Genomic DNA, 16,260 nt, shown 5'->3' with positions numbered 1-16,260 from the left:
CACAGGAAACTTCCAGACATCTCTGGATGAATTCAACTACTTTGACCATCACAATTATTTTCCTATCAAAAAGAAGAGACATGGAAGCAAATACTGGTACAGATGCCCTCTGGGCAATTTAATGTTAGAGAGAAAGGAAACACTGTAATTAGAAACTAAATTTCCTTTAGGTTTAACAGTGAAAGGATTAAAACCTTTATCCTGTCAAGAAGAGAAAATAAAGGTGGATATTATTCTGTGTTTTCATTAGAGAGATTTTTACATGCAACAAGCAGGATTACCTAAGCAATTAGGAACCAGCATGTGTGGACACTAATCCGTTTTACCCTCCCAAATGTTTAATTACCTTTCCAAATAAATTAGGTCATGACTTGGGCAGGTGACCTCAGGGAAGAAATGATCTGTGGTTCATTTCAGTGAAATACTGGAAGAGATTGCTTGGGAATGCTGTGAGTTCTACATCATGTCTCTATAAAGAGCAAGTTAAACTCTTATTATTCTTGACATATTTGTCTATCTTCTTGAAGAGCAAAAAAACAGAGCAGATGACTTCGCAACATCTTTGACACTTATGACTGTGCATTGAATTTAGATATGCAAACAATATATATTTAAAGTACCCTTTGTGTGTAGTTTAATTATTTGATTCTGAACTATGTCTTAAACAGCAATTAATTTTCTGTTGAGACGTAACAGACTGAATAAAGCAAGGTTTGTTCCAGTCTAGGTCCTGTACTTTTTTCAATTGATACACATCCTTGTTACTTTCTTTAAAGAATATCTGTTACACTTTTTAGCTTGTTCTCTTTATAAATATGATGTATTTCTTCAGGCTTGCTGCTAAAAGTATTTTCCTCTTTGTTGCATGAGCTGTGTATAATTATAAAAAGTTGCTTCCACTACTTTTTATGACGGGAACGGTAGAAATTGCAGTGATTAGTGGGTCTGCTACTTCGTGAGCTGCCAAGGAAGAGGAAAAATATGTTTCCAAATAATTTTAATATGTTGTGCAGAACAATTCCTCTCTGAACCATTCCTTATAATGATAAGGTACTTGCCACCACTGAACATGCATGCCTCCAGTTTCAGTAATTTAAGGCAGAAATATGCAGTACTGACATATGTAGTCTGTTTTCCAAAAACAGAGTCACTTGCAAGGTAACTGACTGCTGCTGAAGAATCTGGTTGGGATGAATAAGGGTAGCAGAAACTGGTTAAAAATGCATACCTACTTAAGTGGGCAGAATAGTAATTAAAAAAAGAGTGAAAGTGACCAACTTACCTAAATAAATCAATAAAGCTGATAGTTTAATGAAACTGGGTTTGCATCCATTGAAATTAGACACAGATTATTTCATCTTTGTTGTTATATAACACAGCTGTAAAACATCAGGTTATGTCACTCAGATGCAGTTGTGATGGAGGACTCGGCTGTGTAGGGATGTTAATGTAAAGACAACATCTCATATGAGCAAAACTTCTTCAGGAATCTCGTTAGAGCTACCAGATATACCTAATTCTACCTTTGTGTTCAGCTTCTCCTATTCATTGCCTTGGCACTCCTCTTTCTAAAATTCAGGCTCAGAGACACGAATGAGGGCTGTCAGCGTTAGGAGTATTTTACTGCTTTTCAGGCAGCGCTACTGCTACTAGCGCTACTGGTGCTGCCTGCAAATGAGGTTTTGGAATTCACCTGTACCGCGGCGAAGGCCTGCAGTGAGTGACAAAGCGTCGAGGGCTGTCGGTGAGCGCCTGAACGCATCGTACACCCGATGCGCCAACTCTTGGTGCCGTCGCGCAGGCGGTGCCGGGTGGGATCAGGTGCAACTCCCTCCCGATGGCAGCGGGGCACGCCGGGCGCTCCCAGCCCCGGGAACAGCCGGCGGCCACCTCTGTTCGACGGCACCGACACCACCCGACGTGCTGCCCGGTCCCGTTTGCCGCCGGCGGCCGGGGAGCGGCACATTCGTGTTTTCCTTTCCCACGTACGAACCGTGTATCTTTCCAGCCGTGCCTCCCTGGAATCATAAATAACCCTGTCCTCCGCCTCTCCCCCCGCCCCCTGACTATGGACGGCATCTGCCCTTATCAGCCCGGCCACCCGCCCGGCCGGACTGAGGCGGTGTCTCGGGGAAGGAAAGGGGTTGTGCCAGAAGAGAGAAAAACACACCACCACCACCAACAAAAAAAAAAAAAAAAAAAAAAAAAAAAAAAGGAAGAAAAAAGAGGGGTTTGCGGCAGTAGGGCCGGGCGTGGAAAGAGGCCTCTCAGAGTGTTAAAGCCCGGGGGGCCTAGGGCTTGGCGGCGCAGATAAGGGTGCCCCGCCCGCCGAGGGGCAGCGCCAGGCGCCCTCCGCCCCGGCCGCGGGCTCTGCCCTGCCCTGCCCTGCCCTCGGGCTGCCCTCCCTCCGCCCCGAGGGGACGATGCAGAAGCGCCGGGGTCCTGCAGCACCGAGGGGCGCGGCGGCGGCGGGGACATGAGCTCGGGGGACGGCCGGGCCCAGGGGCTGCTCCTGCTGCCGCTGCTGGTGCTGGTGCTGGTGCCGCCGTGCGCGGGGCTGCGGAGGAGTAAGTGCGGCCGGGACCGCCCGAGTCGGCTCCGCTCCCTCGTCCCGGGCCGCGGGGGTGGGGGCGCTGGGAGGATTGGGGGCGGGAGGTGGTCGCAGCCTCACCGAGGCGTCCAGGGCCCGGTGGTGGTGGTGGCGGAGCATCTCTTGGTAGTGGTGTTGGAGGCAGCCCGTGGCGGTGGCAGAGCATCCCTTGGTGGTGATGGCAAAGGCAGTCCATGCTAGTGGTGGAGCAGCCCGTGGTGGGTGTCGTGCTTTGTACTGGCTGGAGCGTCTCCTCGCCGCTCGGTGAGGGCTGTGGTGGCCGCGACCTGCCTGGCTGAGAGGGCCTGGCCAGGGCAGGAGCTGTGCCTGAGGGAACACATCCGTAGGACCGAAACCGACTGTAGGGCTGGGGTGATAAAATGTGTGTTGCGATGGAGAAATAAGTCATGAAGTAGTAAAGGGGCACACAGAGTGGACACATGTTTTTTATCTCCTGGAGCAGCAATCTGAGGAGGATACTCCCATGTTTTATTAGAAGACTGAGGTATCATGAGAAAGTTCTTACCGTGGCTGTAAATCTAATTTTCTGATCTATGTTGACTTCCATTGCATGCTGACAGTTTCTGTTTTATTATCAGAAACACAGATATATATATATACATAAGTATATAAAAGCATGGGTAATTAGCAGCAATCTGTGATGCTTCGCACAAATCTTAAGGCACAGAAATGCACTGTGAGTAAAACAAACCCTGTGCATGTCGAAGGACAGTTTTATCACAGTGATAAGCTAGAAGCTAAAAGTGTTCAGATGCCTTCTCCATCTGGTTATGGTTATGTATTGAGACACCTTGTAAGGTAGTCAAAATTTTATCACTGCAATATATGCAGTGAGGTTTGTGTTCCTACCATTTTCAGCTACCTTAGAAGAGTAAAGAATTTCTTATTTCTGTGTCAAGCATCATGAAACATCTGCTCGTGCAGTGTCAGTTATTTCTTTTAAAATGTAAAAATTTGTAAACATGTGCATGCTTTGTTTAAATTAAAGCCGTCCATTCTGAGGTTTATCATTTAGAAAGGGAGTGCATGTGTGAAGATAACAAAAAGTGCTTACAAAAAAATGGACAAAAGTGAACGTAACGCCATGAATACATGAAAACAAAGAAGAAAGTAAGTTTGTATTTTATTCTGATTTCATGTATATTTCTAGTTCTGTCAAATTATAGTAAATTAGATTGTGTGTTGAATGCTGCTAAACCACTTTTAATATAAAATTAATTTCTAAAATTAATTTGATTAAATTAATCCTAAAATTAATTTAATTAAAATGACTTTAAGTAATTTTACTCCTGGCAGCATTCTCAACCTCGTTTTTATGAATAACATTTATACCATATACATGTTCATGACACATGATTCAAATAGATTGATAACCAGCCAAAATGTCTATGTGTAAATAATAAGAAAAAAACCCAAACAAACACAAAACCCCCAGAGGAAACAGAAATCAAGAGAAAAGGGAAAGAAATTATTATGAAGAAAGTATTAATAATATTGAATAGACCTATTTATTATATACCTTGTAATTCTTACTGACTGTTGAAAAGCTCTTTAACTTATTGTCAGAGAAGAGATGAATGGACAAAAATGTTCAGTGTAGTTATTTTGTTTAATCCTTTCTGTTTATTTTTCATCTTTAGTCTTTGAATACTATGGCTGTTGTTTTCCAGCAAGTTTGAAAATGAGGTGGGAGAAGATAGGAGTCTATTCTATGTGTTTTAATTTTATCTCCACTTTAAATTCTTTGCCAGTTACCCAGGCCACCCTCAAGGTCCTCTAAAAAAAAAAACCAACACCAAAGTAATTGTGTCTTTTTGTCCTTAAAGCAATTGTGAACAGATCGGTTCCAGATGTCTGTGCAACTTGCCACGTTCATGCAACATGTCATCAAATTGAAGGAAAAAGTGTTTGCATCTGCAACTATGGATTTGTAGGCAATGGAAGAACCCATTGTCAAGGTAGGCTGCCTGTGAATTAAGTGGCAAGGAACTCAGTACATTCCTAAAATGCTCTTTCTCAAGTAACAGTGATGAATTCTTCTATTAATGAATTCTTCAAAACGTGCTAAAAGCTTTGTAATTTCTAAGCAGATCTTCCCAAGCATAGGATGTGTGTGGATTGTTTTTCATTACCAAAAGATTGCTACACGAGAAATGTTGTTCAGCTTTGTTTTGTTACTGTGGCTGATAGTGTCCTTCTAAGACTATCTCATACATGACAAATCAATATGTGAATCAAAGAATGGTGTCAAATGCTGTGTCTGAGTGTGTGTAATAGCTTACCACTGCTTAAAGGGGATGGTCCTCCACTACTGTCTTTCACTCCATCTCTTATCCTTCCTTCACAAAGCATTGGCAGCTGCTGGACCCTGCACAGAGTTCAGTTATCTCCTTTACTGTAGGAGAAACATAGAGTCTTAGAATGGTTAAAGTTAGAAGGGACCTTAAGGGTCACCCAGTTCCAACCCCTTTGCCATGGGCAGGGATATCTTTCACTAGACCAGGTTGCTTCTCTGGACATCCTGTACCACTCCCTCACCACCCTCACAGTAAAGAATTCCCTCCTCATATCCAATCTAAACCCACCTTCTCTCCGTTTCAAGCCATTCCCCTTGTCCTATGACTACAGGACCTTGTCAAAAGTCCCTTTTCAGCTTTCCTGCATGTCCCTTTTAGGTACTGGAAGGCCACCATAAGGACTCCTCAGAGCCTCCTCTTCTCCAGGTTGAACAACTCCCAACACTTTCAGCCTTTCCTTGTAGGAGAGGTGCTCCAGTCCTCTAATCATCTTTGTGGTCTACTCTGGACTTTCTCCATCAGGTTGATGTCCTTATGTTAGGGAACTCAGAACTAGGCACAGCACTCCATGTGGGGTCTCACCAGAGTGGAGTGGAGAGGTAGAATCACCTCCCTCGACCTGCTGGCCACTCTGCTTTTGGAGCAAACCAGAACATAGTTGGCTTTCTGGGCTGTAGGTGCACATTGCTGAGTCATGTCCAGCCTCTCATCCACCAACACCCCCAAGTCCTTCTCGGCTGCTCTTGATCCATTGATAACACCTGGCATGTACCTGTGCTTGGGATTACCCGCACTCAGGTGTTCCATTAAGTGCTGCAGTCAGTGCATGCCATAAGGAAGGGCAGAAGCAGAGAGCAGGGTCCTCTTGTTTCACCAGCTCTTAGACTCTCAAAACAGCTTGAGCTGTGTCATGAAACTCTTCATCTAGGCATGACAACCTCTGATGGTCTGAATATTTCAGCTTACTTGCAGTGTTTACTTCCCACATAATTTACAGAGAAAAATAATAAGGAGAAGTCTGGTTACACAAGAAAGAGTAAGGAAGGAAGGATACTCCACTTTTCCTAATCTGATGTGTTTTAAATATATTGACAGATAAAGATGAATGCCAGATTGGAGCCAGCAAGATCTGTGGAAATCATACGCTGTGTCATAACACACATGGAAGTTTTTACTGTGTTTGCCTTCATGGATACCGAGCCTCCAACAACAACAAGACATTTATTCCCAATGATGGCACAAACTGTACAGGTAGACATCCCAAATAATCTTGCACATGATGAATCCAGAACTTAATTCTTTACCACCCCAGTCTTTCCCATCACTGTAGAACTTACTTTGTAACACCATATCAGAGTGCTTTCTGTTGGGGATGCAAACACTTACTTGACATCCAGGTTCCTAACAGCTGTGCATTGGTTCTATTTTGAATTCTCTGCTATGTTACAAATCATTGCTTCAGAGTTACATCCAGACAATGATCTTTCCAGAATAAGAAGGAGCCAGATTAAAGAAAATTATACTTGAAATTCACCAGAATGTCATATTTATGTTTAGTGTAGAATATTAGCCATTTCCTTGTTACAGTAACAAAACTGTTGCAACTAATCAAGATGTGCAGACACAGGGTTTTTCTAGGATTGTTGTAACAGGAGATAATATTGGGAACTCTTTGTCAAGTAAACCAGAGATAATTCTAAGGATAGTTAACTACAAAACTGAAAGAATCCTCTTTCCAGTTGCTTAAAGACCAGACAGTTATAAGCTCGTTTGTTTTACCAGAAGAGCCGTCAGAAGCCATGTAGAACTCTTCAAGGAAGAGTAAAGCTTGGGCCCTATATTAATTAGTTAACTAAGAAAAGACTGTTATGAATTGCATGTATTTATTTCTGAATTTTTAGATATAGATGAATGTGAGGAGTCTGGGCTGTGTGGTCGCAATGCAAGATGCGTGAACACTGAAGGAAGCTACAAGTGCTACTGCAATGATGGTTATAAATTAGAAAATGGAGAGCTTTCATTTCATCCAGATGGAAGCGGAGTTTCATGCAAAGGTGAGAGTCTTTGGATGCTGTTTTTGCTAGCAGAGAAAATCAGCTGTTATGTGACACAGTAGTAGATGCTCTTGACTGTGCTTTTAAGTCTGAAAGGCAGAAGCTTTATCTCTGGACTTTGCTAGCTGTATATTTTTTTTCTTCTTTTGGGTTCAGTTTGTTTCAGTAATGTCTGGATTATAGAGTCAACACCAGATATGATTCCTGCAGGTTCTCATCAGTGCTTCCAGGTGTAAAGGGTCAGAGAAGCTTAATAATGCCATGAAGGTAATGTAGTTAGTTTCTGAATAGAAAGGAAGTGTGGTGTAATCCACTTTTTTATATAATCACACTGCATGAAGGGAAAGGGAAGGGACTAAGTAGCTGGTAAGAGAGGTTAGCTGAATGAAGCAAGCCTAGGGGAACGGAATAAAAAAAATAACAGTTTAGCTATTTACTACGTACTGTACCCCCTGCATGAATAAACTGAACAAACTGTTCTCTTTTTCTTGCTGTTACAAAAAAAAGCCCAACCAAAACCAAGTTTCCAATTCGAAAATTCCTCTTTGGTGTAGGTTTTCACAGATGCAAATTGCTAGCAGGGTAAGCTGTAGATGTCAGAGTATGTAATGAACCCAGGCATCCCAGATGGAAGAAGCTGCCTAGATTATATCCAGCCTTTATTTCTGAATTATTGCCAGAACTGTCAGTAAAGCTCACTGCCTGTTATTTCCTAGTTTTCCTGAGTGGAGTGCTCTGCTTTGTTTGCCAAAATTGCTGATAACCCTGCTTATCTCATTGACTTTCCCCTCAATATTTTGTGGTAGCTTGTCTGTACTGACTGTGTTGTGGAGTCGGACAAGGGAACCCTGTCAAGCAGGTGTGCCAAAGGAATGTGGGTTTCGTGTGCAAGCTGGTTCAGTGAGATGAAGGAATTGAGGGGCAGACCATTTCATTTCTGCTTATCCACAGTGCCTCACTTTTTCCGTGCATAGGGAAATAAAGCTGTTCATTGGGGCCTGAAATTTTCCTCTGCTCTGGTGCTAAAGTATCATTCAACCATTGCTGTAATGAGAGTGGCACACGCCAAGCACCTTCACACTGCAGTGTCACCTCTTTGGTGTTGTGAATGGCTCCAACTGTATGTTAGTAAAGATATAGCTCAATAACTCATTCCCTGTGCTCTTCTAAATGTGGGCAGGACTACTCTTCAGCTTGTCATCTACCCTTTTGGCAACTTCTCAGATTCATCAGATCAGGTATATTTTGCGCCCATCTAGTTCAGCTTGTTTTAAAGTGGTCAAGTGTTGCGATTTTTGTACTGTGAGATTTTTAACCCAGTCTCTTTGCAGAAATTGGATGTGGTTCCCCCCCTGAAATGAAGCATGGCTACATTGTGGGGAACTACAGCTTGCTACCAGGAAGTACGGTTCATTATGAATGTCAAGAAGGGTTTTACAGCAGCAAGGGCAAATTCTCATACTGCACTGCAAATGAAACTTGGGAGCCTGCCACTCTAAGCTGTGAAGGTGAAGAGAGTCTGAAATATTCTTAAAATTCTTCATTAAGGGGGTTTATGCATGAAAAGTGTGTTTGTGGAGTTGGTAGTCTGTTTTCTCAGTCCGAAGGATAGTTTTTTCAAGATCTGGCTATTTACAAAAAAAGAATAGAACAAAAAGAGCCCTACAAAAAAATCCCTCTTTTGTAGTTTGTAATCTTTCCCTTTGTCTTTTTTTTTTTTGTCCTTTGAGAATGAATAGAAATGCAATGTTTCTCTGTGTGTCTATGGGAAGTGAATAAATTAAAATAAGGATGCTGAACCAATGTGGCTGGGAAAAGGAAAATATTAAATATCACCAGAAAATTCATAACAAAGAAAAGATAAACCAATTTAATACTAAATTACTGACATCAGAAATAAAAAATTGAAATAACATTTTTTCCAATAAATAAATAAAAGAACAATGAATTTTAAAACAAAAAGGGAGTGGCCAAAGTTTCAAGTGGTCCCTAAAGAAAGATTGTGGAATACAATCCTTGTGAGTTTTTGGTACATTTATTTTTTTGTTAATATTTTTTCATAAATATCTTTTTCCTGTGATTTTTTAATTTCTGCAGTCAAACAGTAGGTCAGTTCAGAGTTTCTGGCACATCTCTTATGGTTAACTGAAATAAAATACATGATACACCAAGAAACAGCTTGTAAGTCTAAAATGACAAACTTATTTCCCCTTTGTATTACAAGCTCTTTTCCTGAATTTAAATTAGGACTTCTCTTTTTGTAAAACCAGCAAGCCTCATTTTTTTTTTTAACACTATTAAAGGTACTTTTAAATAATTGATTTTTTCTGGGTGCTACTTGACTTTGTTTTTTGCATTTGCTAATGACAACTCGGCATGTTTGTGAATACAGCAACTATTATAGCGCACTTTGAACATCATGTAGACTCTTGCTTTAGCAGGAAGTTTTTGTATTGGTATGTTGTAACCTTTTCTATGGTTTTGCATTTTTATGGTCTTTGAATACTTTTTAAAATTTTGCTTTCTAAAGGCAGTTTCTGATCATCTGCCTCCCTCTGAGTTGTCACTCCCTGCAAATTGTATAAAACCAACTTACCACGTGTAATCAGGTTTGTAGAAGCAGGGGAATCTTTACAGATATAAAAGAAAACCAGGAAGTTTTCCGTATTCTGCAGCTAGACTAAGGAAGGAGTCACAGAGTTAGCATACCATTCGGAAAGAAAGGCAGAAAAGATGATGTCATTTGGAAGCAGATCTGGAGTAGCTACAGCTCTGGTAGTCATAGTGGGAATGCTGCAGAGGACATCAGGGAGTGTTGGATTACTGCAGGAGAAGAGGGTTAGCTGGTAAAGGTAAGGGTAAACTCCCTTGTGGGAGTGCAGCTGTCATTACTCCTGCTGCTTGACTAACAAGGTTATCTTCCTCTTCCTTCGTCTCTCTAGGTGTGGATTGTGGGGTTCCACCTTCTGTTTTGAATGCAAGTCCAGCATTTGTAAGTGGGACCACATACAGAAGTGAAGTTACTTACAGTTGTCTTCCTGGTTACTTGATTGCAAGCGGGAACTGGACTGCAGTCTGTAATGCCAAAGGACGGTGGGAAGGTCCTGATTTGGTGTGCAAAGGTAAATAAGATCTGCCTTCAGATTTATTTACCGTAGATACTGTTTCAGCCACCGTAATAAATAGCAGTTATCTTCTGTGGGCATTCAGTTCATACAGTTTTCTGGCATAGGAAGCTCAGTCCCAAAACAAAAAACATATACTAAAAGGGTTTTTTTTTTTAATTCTGTGTTGCTAATAAAGTTGCAATAAATTGTTAAAAGTTAACATTCTAAGAACATAATCCCAATACATGTTTGGCATCAGGAGATGAAAATTCAGCCCTAATTGCTTACATTTTTCTAGTTCAATATCTACTCTGTGGTTGAAGCTGCTACACAGAAACTGAACTGCTGGCTTGTCATTAGCATCCCCTCAAAATTCTGATACTCAGAAAGTTTCAAGCTGCAAACTATGAATGCTCAAGCATGCTGTTGGTATTTCGAATGATTCAAATCCCTTATATTACTATGGTTTGGGAGATTGTAACCTAAAGAATTCCTCAATAAGGATGAATCACAGAGGTTTCTTTAAAAGGTATTTTACCCAGCAAAATTTGAAGTGTTGTTTTAATCTGAGCTCATATTATTAATTAAGAGGCCTCAGAATAATTAGGTTCTTTAGTCAGTTTTCACACGGGCACAGCTTCACTTTTTCATTTGTTGAACGATTAAAATCTCTTCAGCTTGATCCAGCAGGAACAAGTCTTCTGCTTATTGCAATAAAATGTAAGGTAAAACCACTCTGTACTTTTAGAGTCTTCTTTAATATTTTAGCTCTGAGTTATGAGTCTAAATAGAAGGTTTGCAGTGTTACACAGAAACATGCTGCAGTTCAGTCTGCTTACAGAATGACCTTGGGTAGATAGCTGGAACTAAGCAGCAGGAGTTTTTGTATCTCATCACACACTGTTCTTCTGTAAGTTAAACATATGCTTTACATGTGGGTTAGTTATTCTGAAGCTTGTTCTGATGACTTACAGTAGATACATACATTCATACACATTGGGATATGAAAAGAAAGGTAGTCATGGTGGTGGAAGTGGATGCCCATTGCAGCACATAATGTTTCATTTTTCCTTTAAAGCGTGTACAGATCACGATTCTATAAACCTTGGTTTTTACTTCTTTACTCTCTTTTTTTTTTTTGAGTAGAATTTCAGAATCACTTAAGATTATGAAATGGTTTTAAAAGCACTTGTTTTCTGCATATAATCTTTAGTGAAGGTAAGATTTTACTTCTGGCAGTGTGTGCTTCTTGTAACTGAAGTGATGCAGAATCTTTTATTGGCTTATAATGTCCACTGTGGATGTAAAAGCAAATTTTAACCCTAAACTAAATAATATGGTTCCATTTATTTTATCTTCACTTTTATTCTTTTTGTTCCTTAATTTTATTATGAAGTCCCTGAAAACTGACCAAATGAATTAATTTATAAATTCATTATCCCAAATTTCTAATTATCTGTAAGGTGGCTTGAATAGTCCCTCAGATCTTCCCTCTGAAGTTCTCCTTCTGCTTGTGTGTAGCAGCTTCTTTTTTTCAAAGCTTGAATTAAATCCACTGACAAAGGAACGTGACCTTCTTGATGCTATTCTTTAATGTCACTCCTTGGGCCATGTGTCTTTTTTCATATCTATTGCTACTAATGATAGGTAAAGTAAAGGAATAAATAGCACGTGGGAGATAAGAGAGTGTTATGGGAAGACAGATCTATTTTTAAATGTTTTCTTAGAGATCCTTGCTCTCCATTTCTAATCAGGACACTTTGTTTTATTTTATGGTTCATCTTGTAGGATAAATGCCCTGCCCTGCTAGAAAGTCTCCTTTCATAAAATTTTGGGTTCTGATGAACTGGCCTTTGTTCTATAAGTCACAAAGAAGTGAGAAAAACTGAACTATTAATTACTTGCTGGGACAATTCATCCCTCCATCTTAAACACTTTGATATGCTTTGCCTGCTGTCCTTTACAGGTTTTGTTTTCCTGTTTTATTCTGTTCCAGAAATAGACTGTGGCAAACCCTTGCTGATTCCACACACAACAATGACCTGGAATAACTCTACCACTCTATGGAGCAGAGTGTACTATGGGTGTAAAGAAGGATATTATTTCAGTGGAGACAAGAATTTTTCAGAATGCACAATAGATCAGTCATGGGAGAATATTACATACATATGCAAAGGTAAAAATTACTGTAGAAAGTTGATGTGAATTGCTGTGCAATTTAAATAGTTTGTCATTGCTATTTTGAAGGTAGAAAGAAGAGGAAGGATGAAGGCAAGAAATGCCCTTTTAATGTATGATGTAGCAAACATGGTGGTACTTTTGGATGAAACAGTTGTGGAAGAGAGTATTATCCATACAGCAGCTTCTAGTGGATGCCACAGATCTTTCTATAACTGCCTAGCTTTTTACCTCAGACAGAAAAGGACTAAAGCAACTGGAAGTTCATTGCTGCACTGAGAACCTTCAGCTTTAAAAGCCCATGGAGTGTCACCAGAGAGGCAGCAGGCATTTAATAGTTTTTTCTTGTGGATCTAATATTATAAAGTGCACTGCAGTGGAAGTAATGGAAATGGAATTCAAACCCCTTTTTCTCCTTGTTTTGTTTTTTTTTTCTTTTCTCATAATGACCAAAATAATATTTGTTCATTGTTGCCTATACGACCTAGATCTAGTTGTCTGAATTTCAGTACAGAATGATTTTCTTAACTGAGTCCAGAGAAGGGGGACCTGTAATGAAGTTGTTGCCCTGCTTTGGCCTTGGAAACAGACATTTCAATAATAGCAAAAAATAACAGATGTTTTGGACTGTGACTGTTGTGCTCCTTAGTGTTCTTCTGCATCCTAAGAAAGAGGTGTCACAAGACAGTTCTACAGCTGTCCATCTCTTGTTCTTAAGTAGTGATGCTGTCTTTTGCAGATGATAGTGTTCATTTAGCTTTGTAACATCCTCATGTTCTTCAAAAGGACTAGAAGTGTGTCCTTGACTGCTACCACTTCACTTTACACAGAATTACTGCGTGATGCCTCTCTTGCCCTACTTGACATCTTGAGCATTCACTGTGAATATAAAACGTGACATAAAACAAAATGAGCACTTAGAAAAGCAGTTCTCTTGGCATTTATAGTACCCAAATAAAAATGAACTGCCATTGTTGGAAGTCATGATTCATATTTCAATTTAGGCAATTTGTGTGGCTGTACTTTATGAATTGATTTTGAAGACAATATTGTGTAGGGTGGCTAAATTAAATCAGGTCTGTCAGACTTGGCTTTGCCAAGAGTTCTGTCTTGAGCACTCTGAAGCTTTGGAGGGCCTGAACCTGCAGACTGCGTTAAATCAGGGTTATATTTCAACAAGAGCTTTGCCAGAGACAAAGTATAGACTCCAGCTTTAGTTGTTGAATCATAGGCCAAAAGAGTCATAGTTATGATCAAGTAGAATGGAAAAAAAACACTTGTAAAAGTAGCCTAAATAGTCCAGCCTCCTTTAAAAAACCCTAATCATGGACAGGAAATTAATACAAAGGTTTTATATCTTCTTGACTTCTGCATTTTTTGCATCTACTAGAGGTAACAAATATAACAAAATACTTCAACATGAAATAAACTTTCCGTTTTGGTATCGATGCCTTTGAGATACACCTGATCTTAAGGGTGTATGTAATTAATCAATAATTCCCATTAAAATGAGAGGAAATTATGTACCATTTCCAAATAACTTATAATAGAAGATGGAAAGCCATTTGTCTTTTCCTGCTGCCTGAAAACTGCATTAGAAGTAGGGAAATTAATAGAACATTCTCAGGAAACTGTCTTTGACAAATAGTTTCTTCATTTCTTAGAAAGTGATTGCAATGGAATGCCCTTTATTTGTATTGTCTGTTCAGATATATGATAAATGTGTGTGTGTGTGTGTGAGTACCATTATTAGGAGCTAGTTTAAATATTAAAAAATTGCTTTACACAATTAGTTTTACCAGTGATGATGATTGGATTAAGCCATCAGTAAAATGTGGCAATAGTCAGCTGGATTACAGTCTTTCTTTACCAACCCTTGATTTGTATACATAAAATCAGGAGACTAAAGTGCAGAGAACATACCAGCAATTAAATATCTGCTGGCTGGTATGCTCAGGGTGTGAGCCTGGACATCCTGTGTAGTTTGCCCTTGCAAAACTTCTTCCCATGTGGAGTAGGAATGTTTTGTTCCACAGAATCACAAAATCATTAGGTTGGAGGGGACCTCTGGAGGTCATCCAGTCCAATCCCCCTACCAAGGCTGGGTCACCTAGAGCAGGTGACACAGGAGTGTGTCCAGGTGGGTTTTGAATGTTTCCAGAGACGGAGACCCCACGACATCCCTGGACAGCCTGTTCCTGTGCTTGGCCACCTTCAGTGTAAAGAAGTCCTTCCACATGTGGAGGTGGAACTTCTTGTATTTTAGTTCGTGGCTGTTGCTCCTTGTCCTGTCACTGGGCACCACCAAAAATAGTCTGGCAGCTTCCACTTGGCCTGTGCCTTTTCATTTATTTCATTGCTAAAATGGTGTGCTGTTAACTCCAGATGCACATTATATTGAGCTCTGGTGAGATGTTATGGTAAAATGGGAAGTTTTTCTCAGAGTGAAAATGAGATTCCCATGTGGGATTGATATTTCAGTTTGTTTCAGGGAAGGGCTTTGCCTATGAAGCACTATAGCATGCAGTGGTGGAATACAAGATAGTTGGAAACAAGAAGCTTGCTTTTCTCACTGTGAATTTCAGAGCAGAAATTGTCAGCCTTAACGTTTCTCTCACCAAGACAGCTCGTTCTGAATGTGACTCAGAGTAAGACATTAGGTAATGTAACACTTAGAGTTGCCTTTTTTTTTTTTAATTAAAGAGGAAAATATAAAAAAAAGTCTTGCCACTAGTTTTTCTTTTTGATTCCACAGAGCACTGTGAAGCACTTGATAAAATTTTTAAATGTTTGATGAATTTTGATAAATTTGATAAATTTTTAAAATTTATTCAAAGTGTGAAAAGCTCTTAAAGACTTACCTGAAAGTTATAAATAATGAAGATAATCTTTGTAAAGTAAATTCCATATGTATTTTTGAAGGCTACTGTGCAGGAGGAGTTTGTCCTTATGCATTGAAGCAGTCTGAGCAGAAGTTCTCTTAGAGATGTTGTTTGTTCTCATTTAATTTCTGTGTCTGAAGACTGTGTGATCCATATTAGTAGCGGATTGTATTTACCCCATCATCCACTGCTTTCACAGAATTGAACAGGCAAAATGCACAAAAAAATCTAATAGCTGGATTTTTTTCTCTCCCTAAAATTTCATGAAGGTATGGGGATTGGTGGGAAGAGCTCTGTAAGTGAACTTGCATGTGTGGATGCCCCTTTATCTACTTTCTGAAGATAAATATCAGAGTGGAGCTGGTCCTATCTGCTTTCTGGCAAATACTGGTTTTTCATGCAGGTTCAAAAATACTGCACTGACAAGAGGTATCTTGAGCTGAGATCAGTGGTAGTCAAATGTTCTTTCAATTGAAGACAAGTCGATTATGTATGTGAAAGAAGTCATGTGGTTTTAATGACCATTCAGACACAGTTGTATGTGTGTGACTTTTTTTATTTTTTATGAATCAGCAAATAATAACACTTAATACTGGGACCTGAACTCGCAGGGGCTGCTAAGCAAATTATTAAGGTTGGTCCTGATGGTACAGTGTTAAAGCAGAAGAACATGACAGGACACGCATTTATGCACTGGTTGTAGGTGCTGTGAAGTTTTTTGTAGATACTCAAGCACAGAGAGGGTCCCTCATTCCAACTAGAGCTTTAAAAGTGGAGTAAGCAAGACTGAGACCGTCACTTCTTGTTTTCCTTCTTAGAATTGATACATTTGGTTTTCTTAATATTTTTTCTCCCCTTTTGACGCTCACTGGTGCTGTTGAATCACTTTGCTGGTTTTTTTGTGTTCTACCGTTTCTGTGCAGTTCAGCAGCACCTGTCTTTCCTGGCTGCCAACAGCCAGGTGCTATTTGTATCTCTCTGTCCTATCCCAAATTTGCCTTTCAGTATTTGACTCTTCCAGGATCTTTTTCCACCCTTCTGCTCTGTTCTCCAGGTATTTATTTGCATACTGTTTCTAGGACTCTTTCCCTTGGAATGGGAAGGAGATTGTGAAGGCAACCTGAAGGTCAG

General features: G+C 40.1%; 1 protein-coding gene across 1 annotated transcript in view; it reads left to right on the top strand.

Moving 5' to 3' along the window:
* Positions 1-2,476: 2,476 nt before the first annotated feature.
* Positions 2,477-16,260, top strand: part of SUSD1 (sushi domain containing 1) — a 42,838-nt gene continuing 29,054 nt past the window's right edge. Inside the window, exons 1-7 of the mRNA XM_050328608.1 lie at positions 2,477-2,567; positions 4,438-4,569; positions 6,004-6,159; positions 6,810-6,962; positions 8,294-8,470; positions 9,905-10,084; positions 12,066-12,245. Of these exons, the coding sequence (XP_050184565.1) occupies positions 2,477-2,567; positions 4,438-4,569; positions 6,004-6,159; positions 6,810-6,962; positions 8,294-8,470; positions 9,905-10,084; positions 12,066-12,245 (1,069 nt within the window). The remainder of the gene's footprint in view (positions 2,568-4,437; positions 4,570-6,003; positions 6,160-6,809; positions 6,963-8,293; positions 8,471-9,904; positions 10,085-12,065; positions 12,246-16,260) is intronic.

This window comes from Myiozetetes cayanensis, unplaced genomic scaffold (genome assembly GCF_022539395.1).
Source record: "Myiozetetes cayanensis isolate MyiCay16 unplaced genomic scaffold, myiCay2020 scf4, whole genome shotgun sequence".
Classification (NCBI taxonomy): Eukaryota; Metazoa; Chordata; class Aves; order Passeriformes; family Tyrannidae; genus Myiozetetes; species Myiozetetes cayanensis.
Note: the sequence above shows the minus strand (reverse complement) of the source record. Positions and strands in the feature narration are given on the sequence as shown.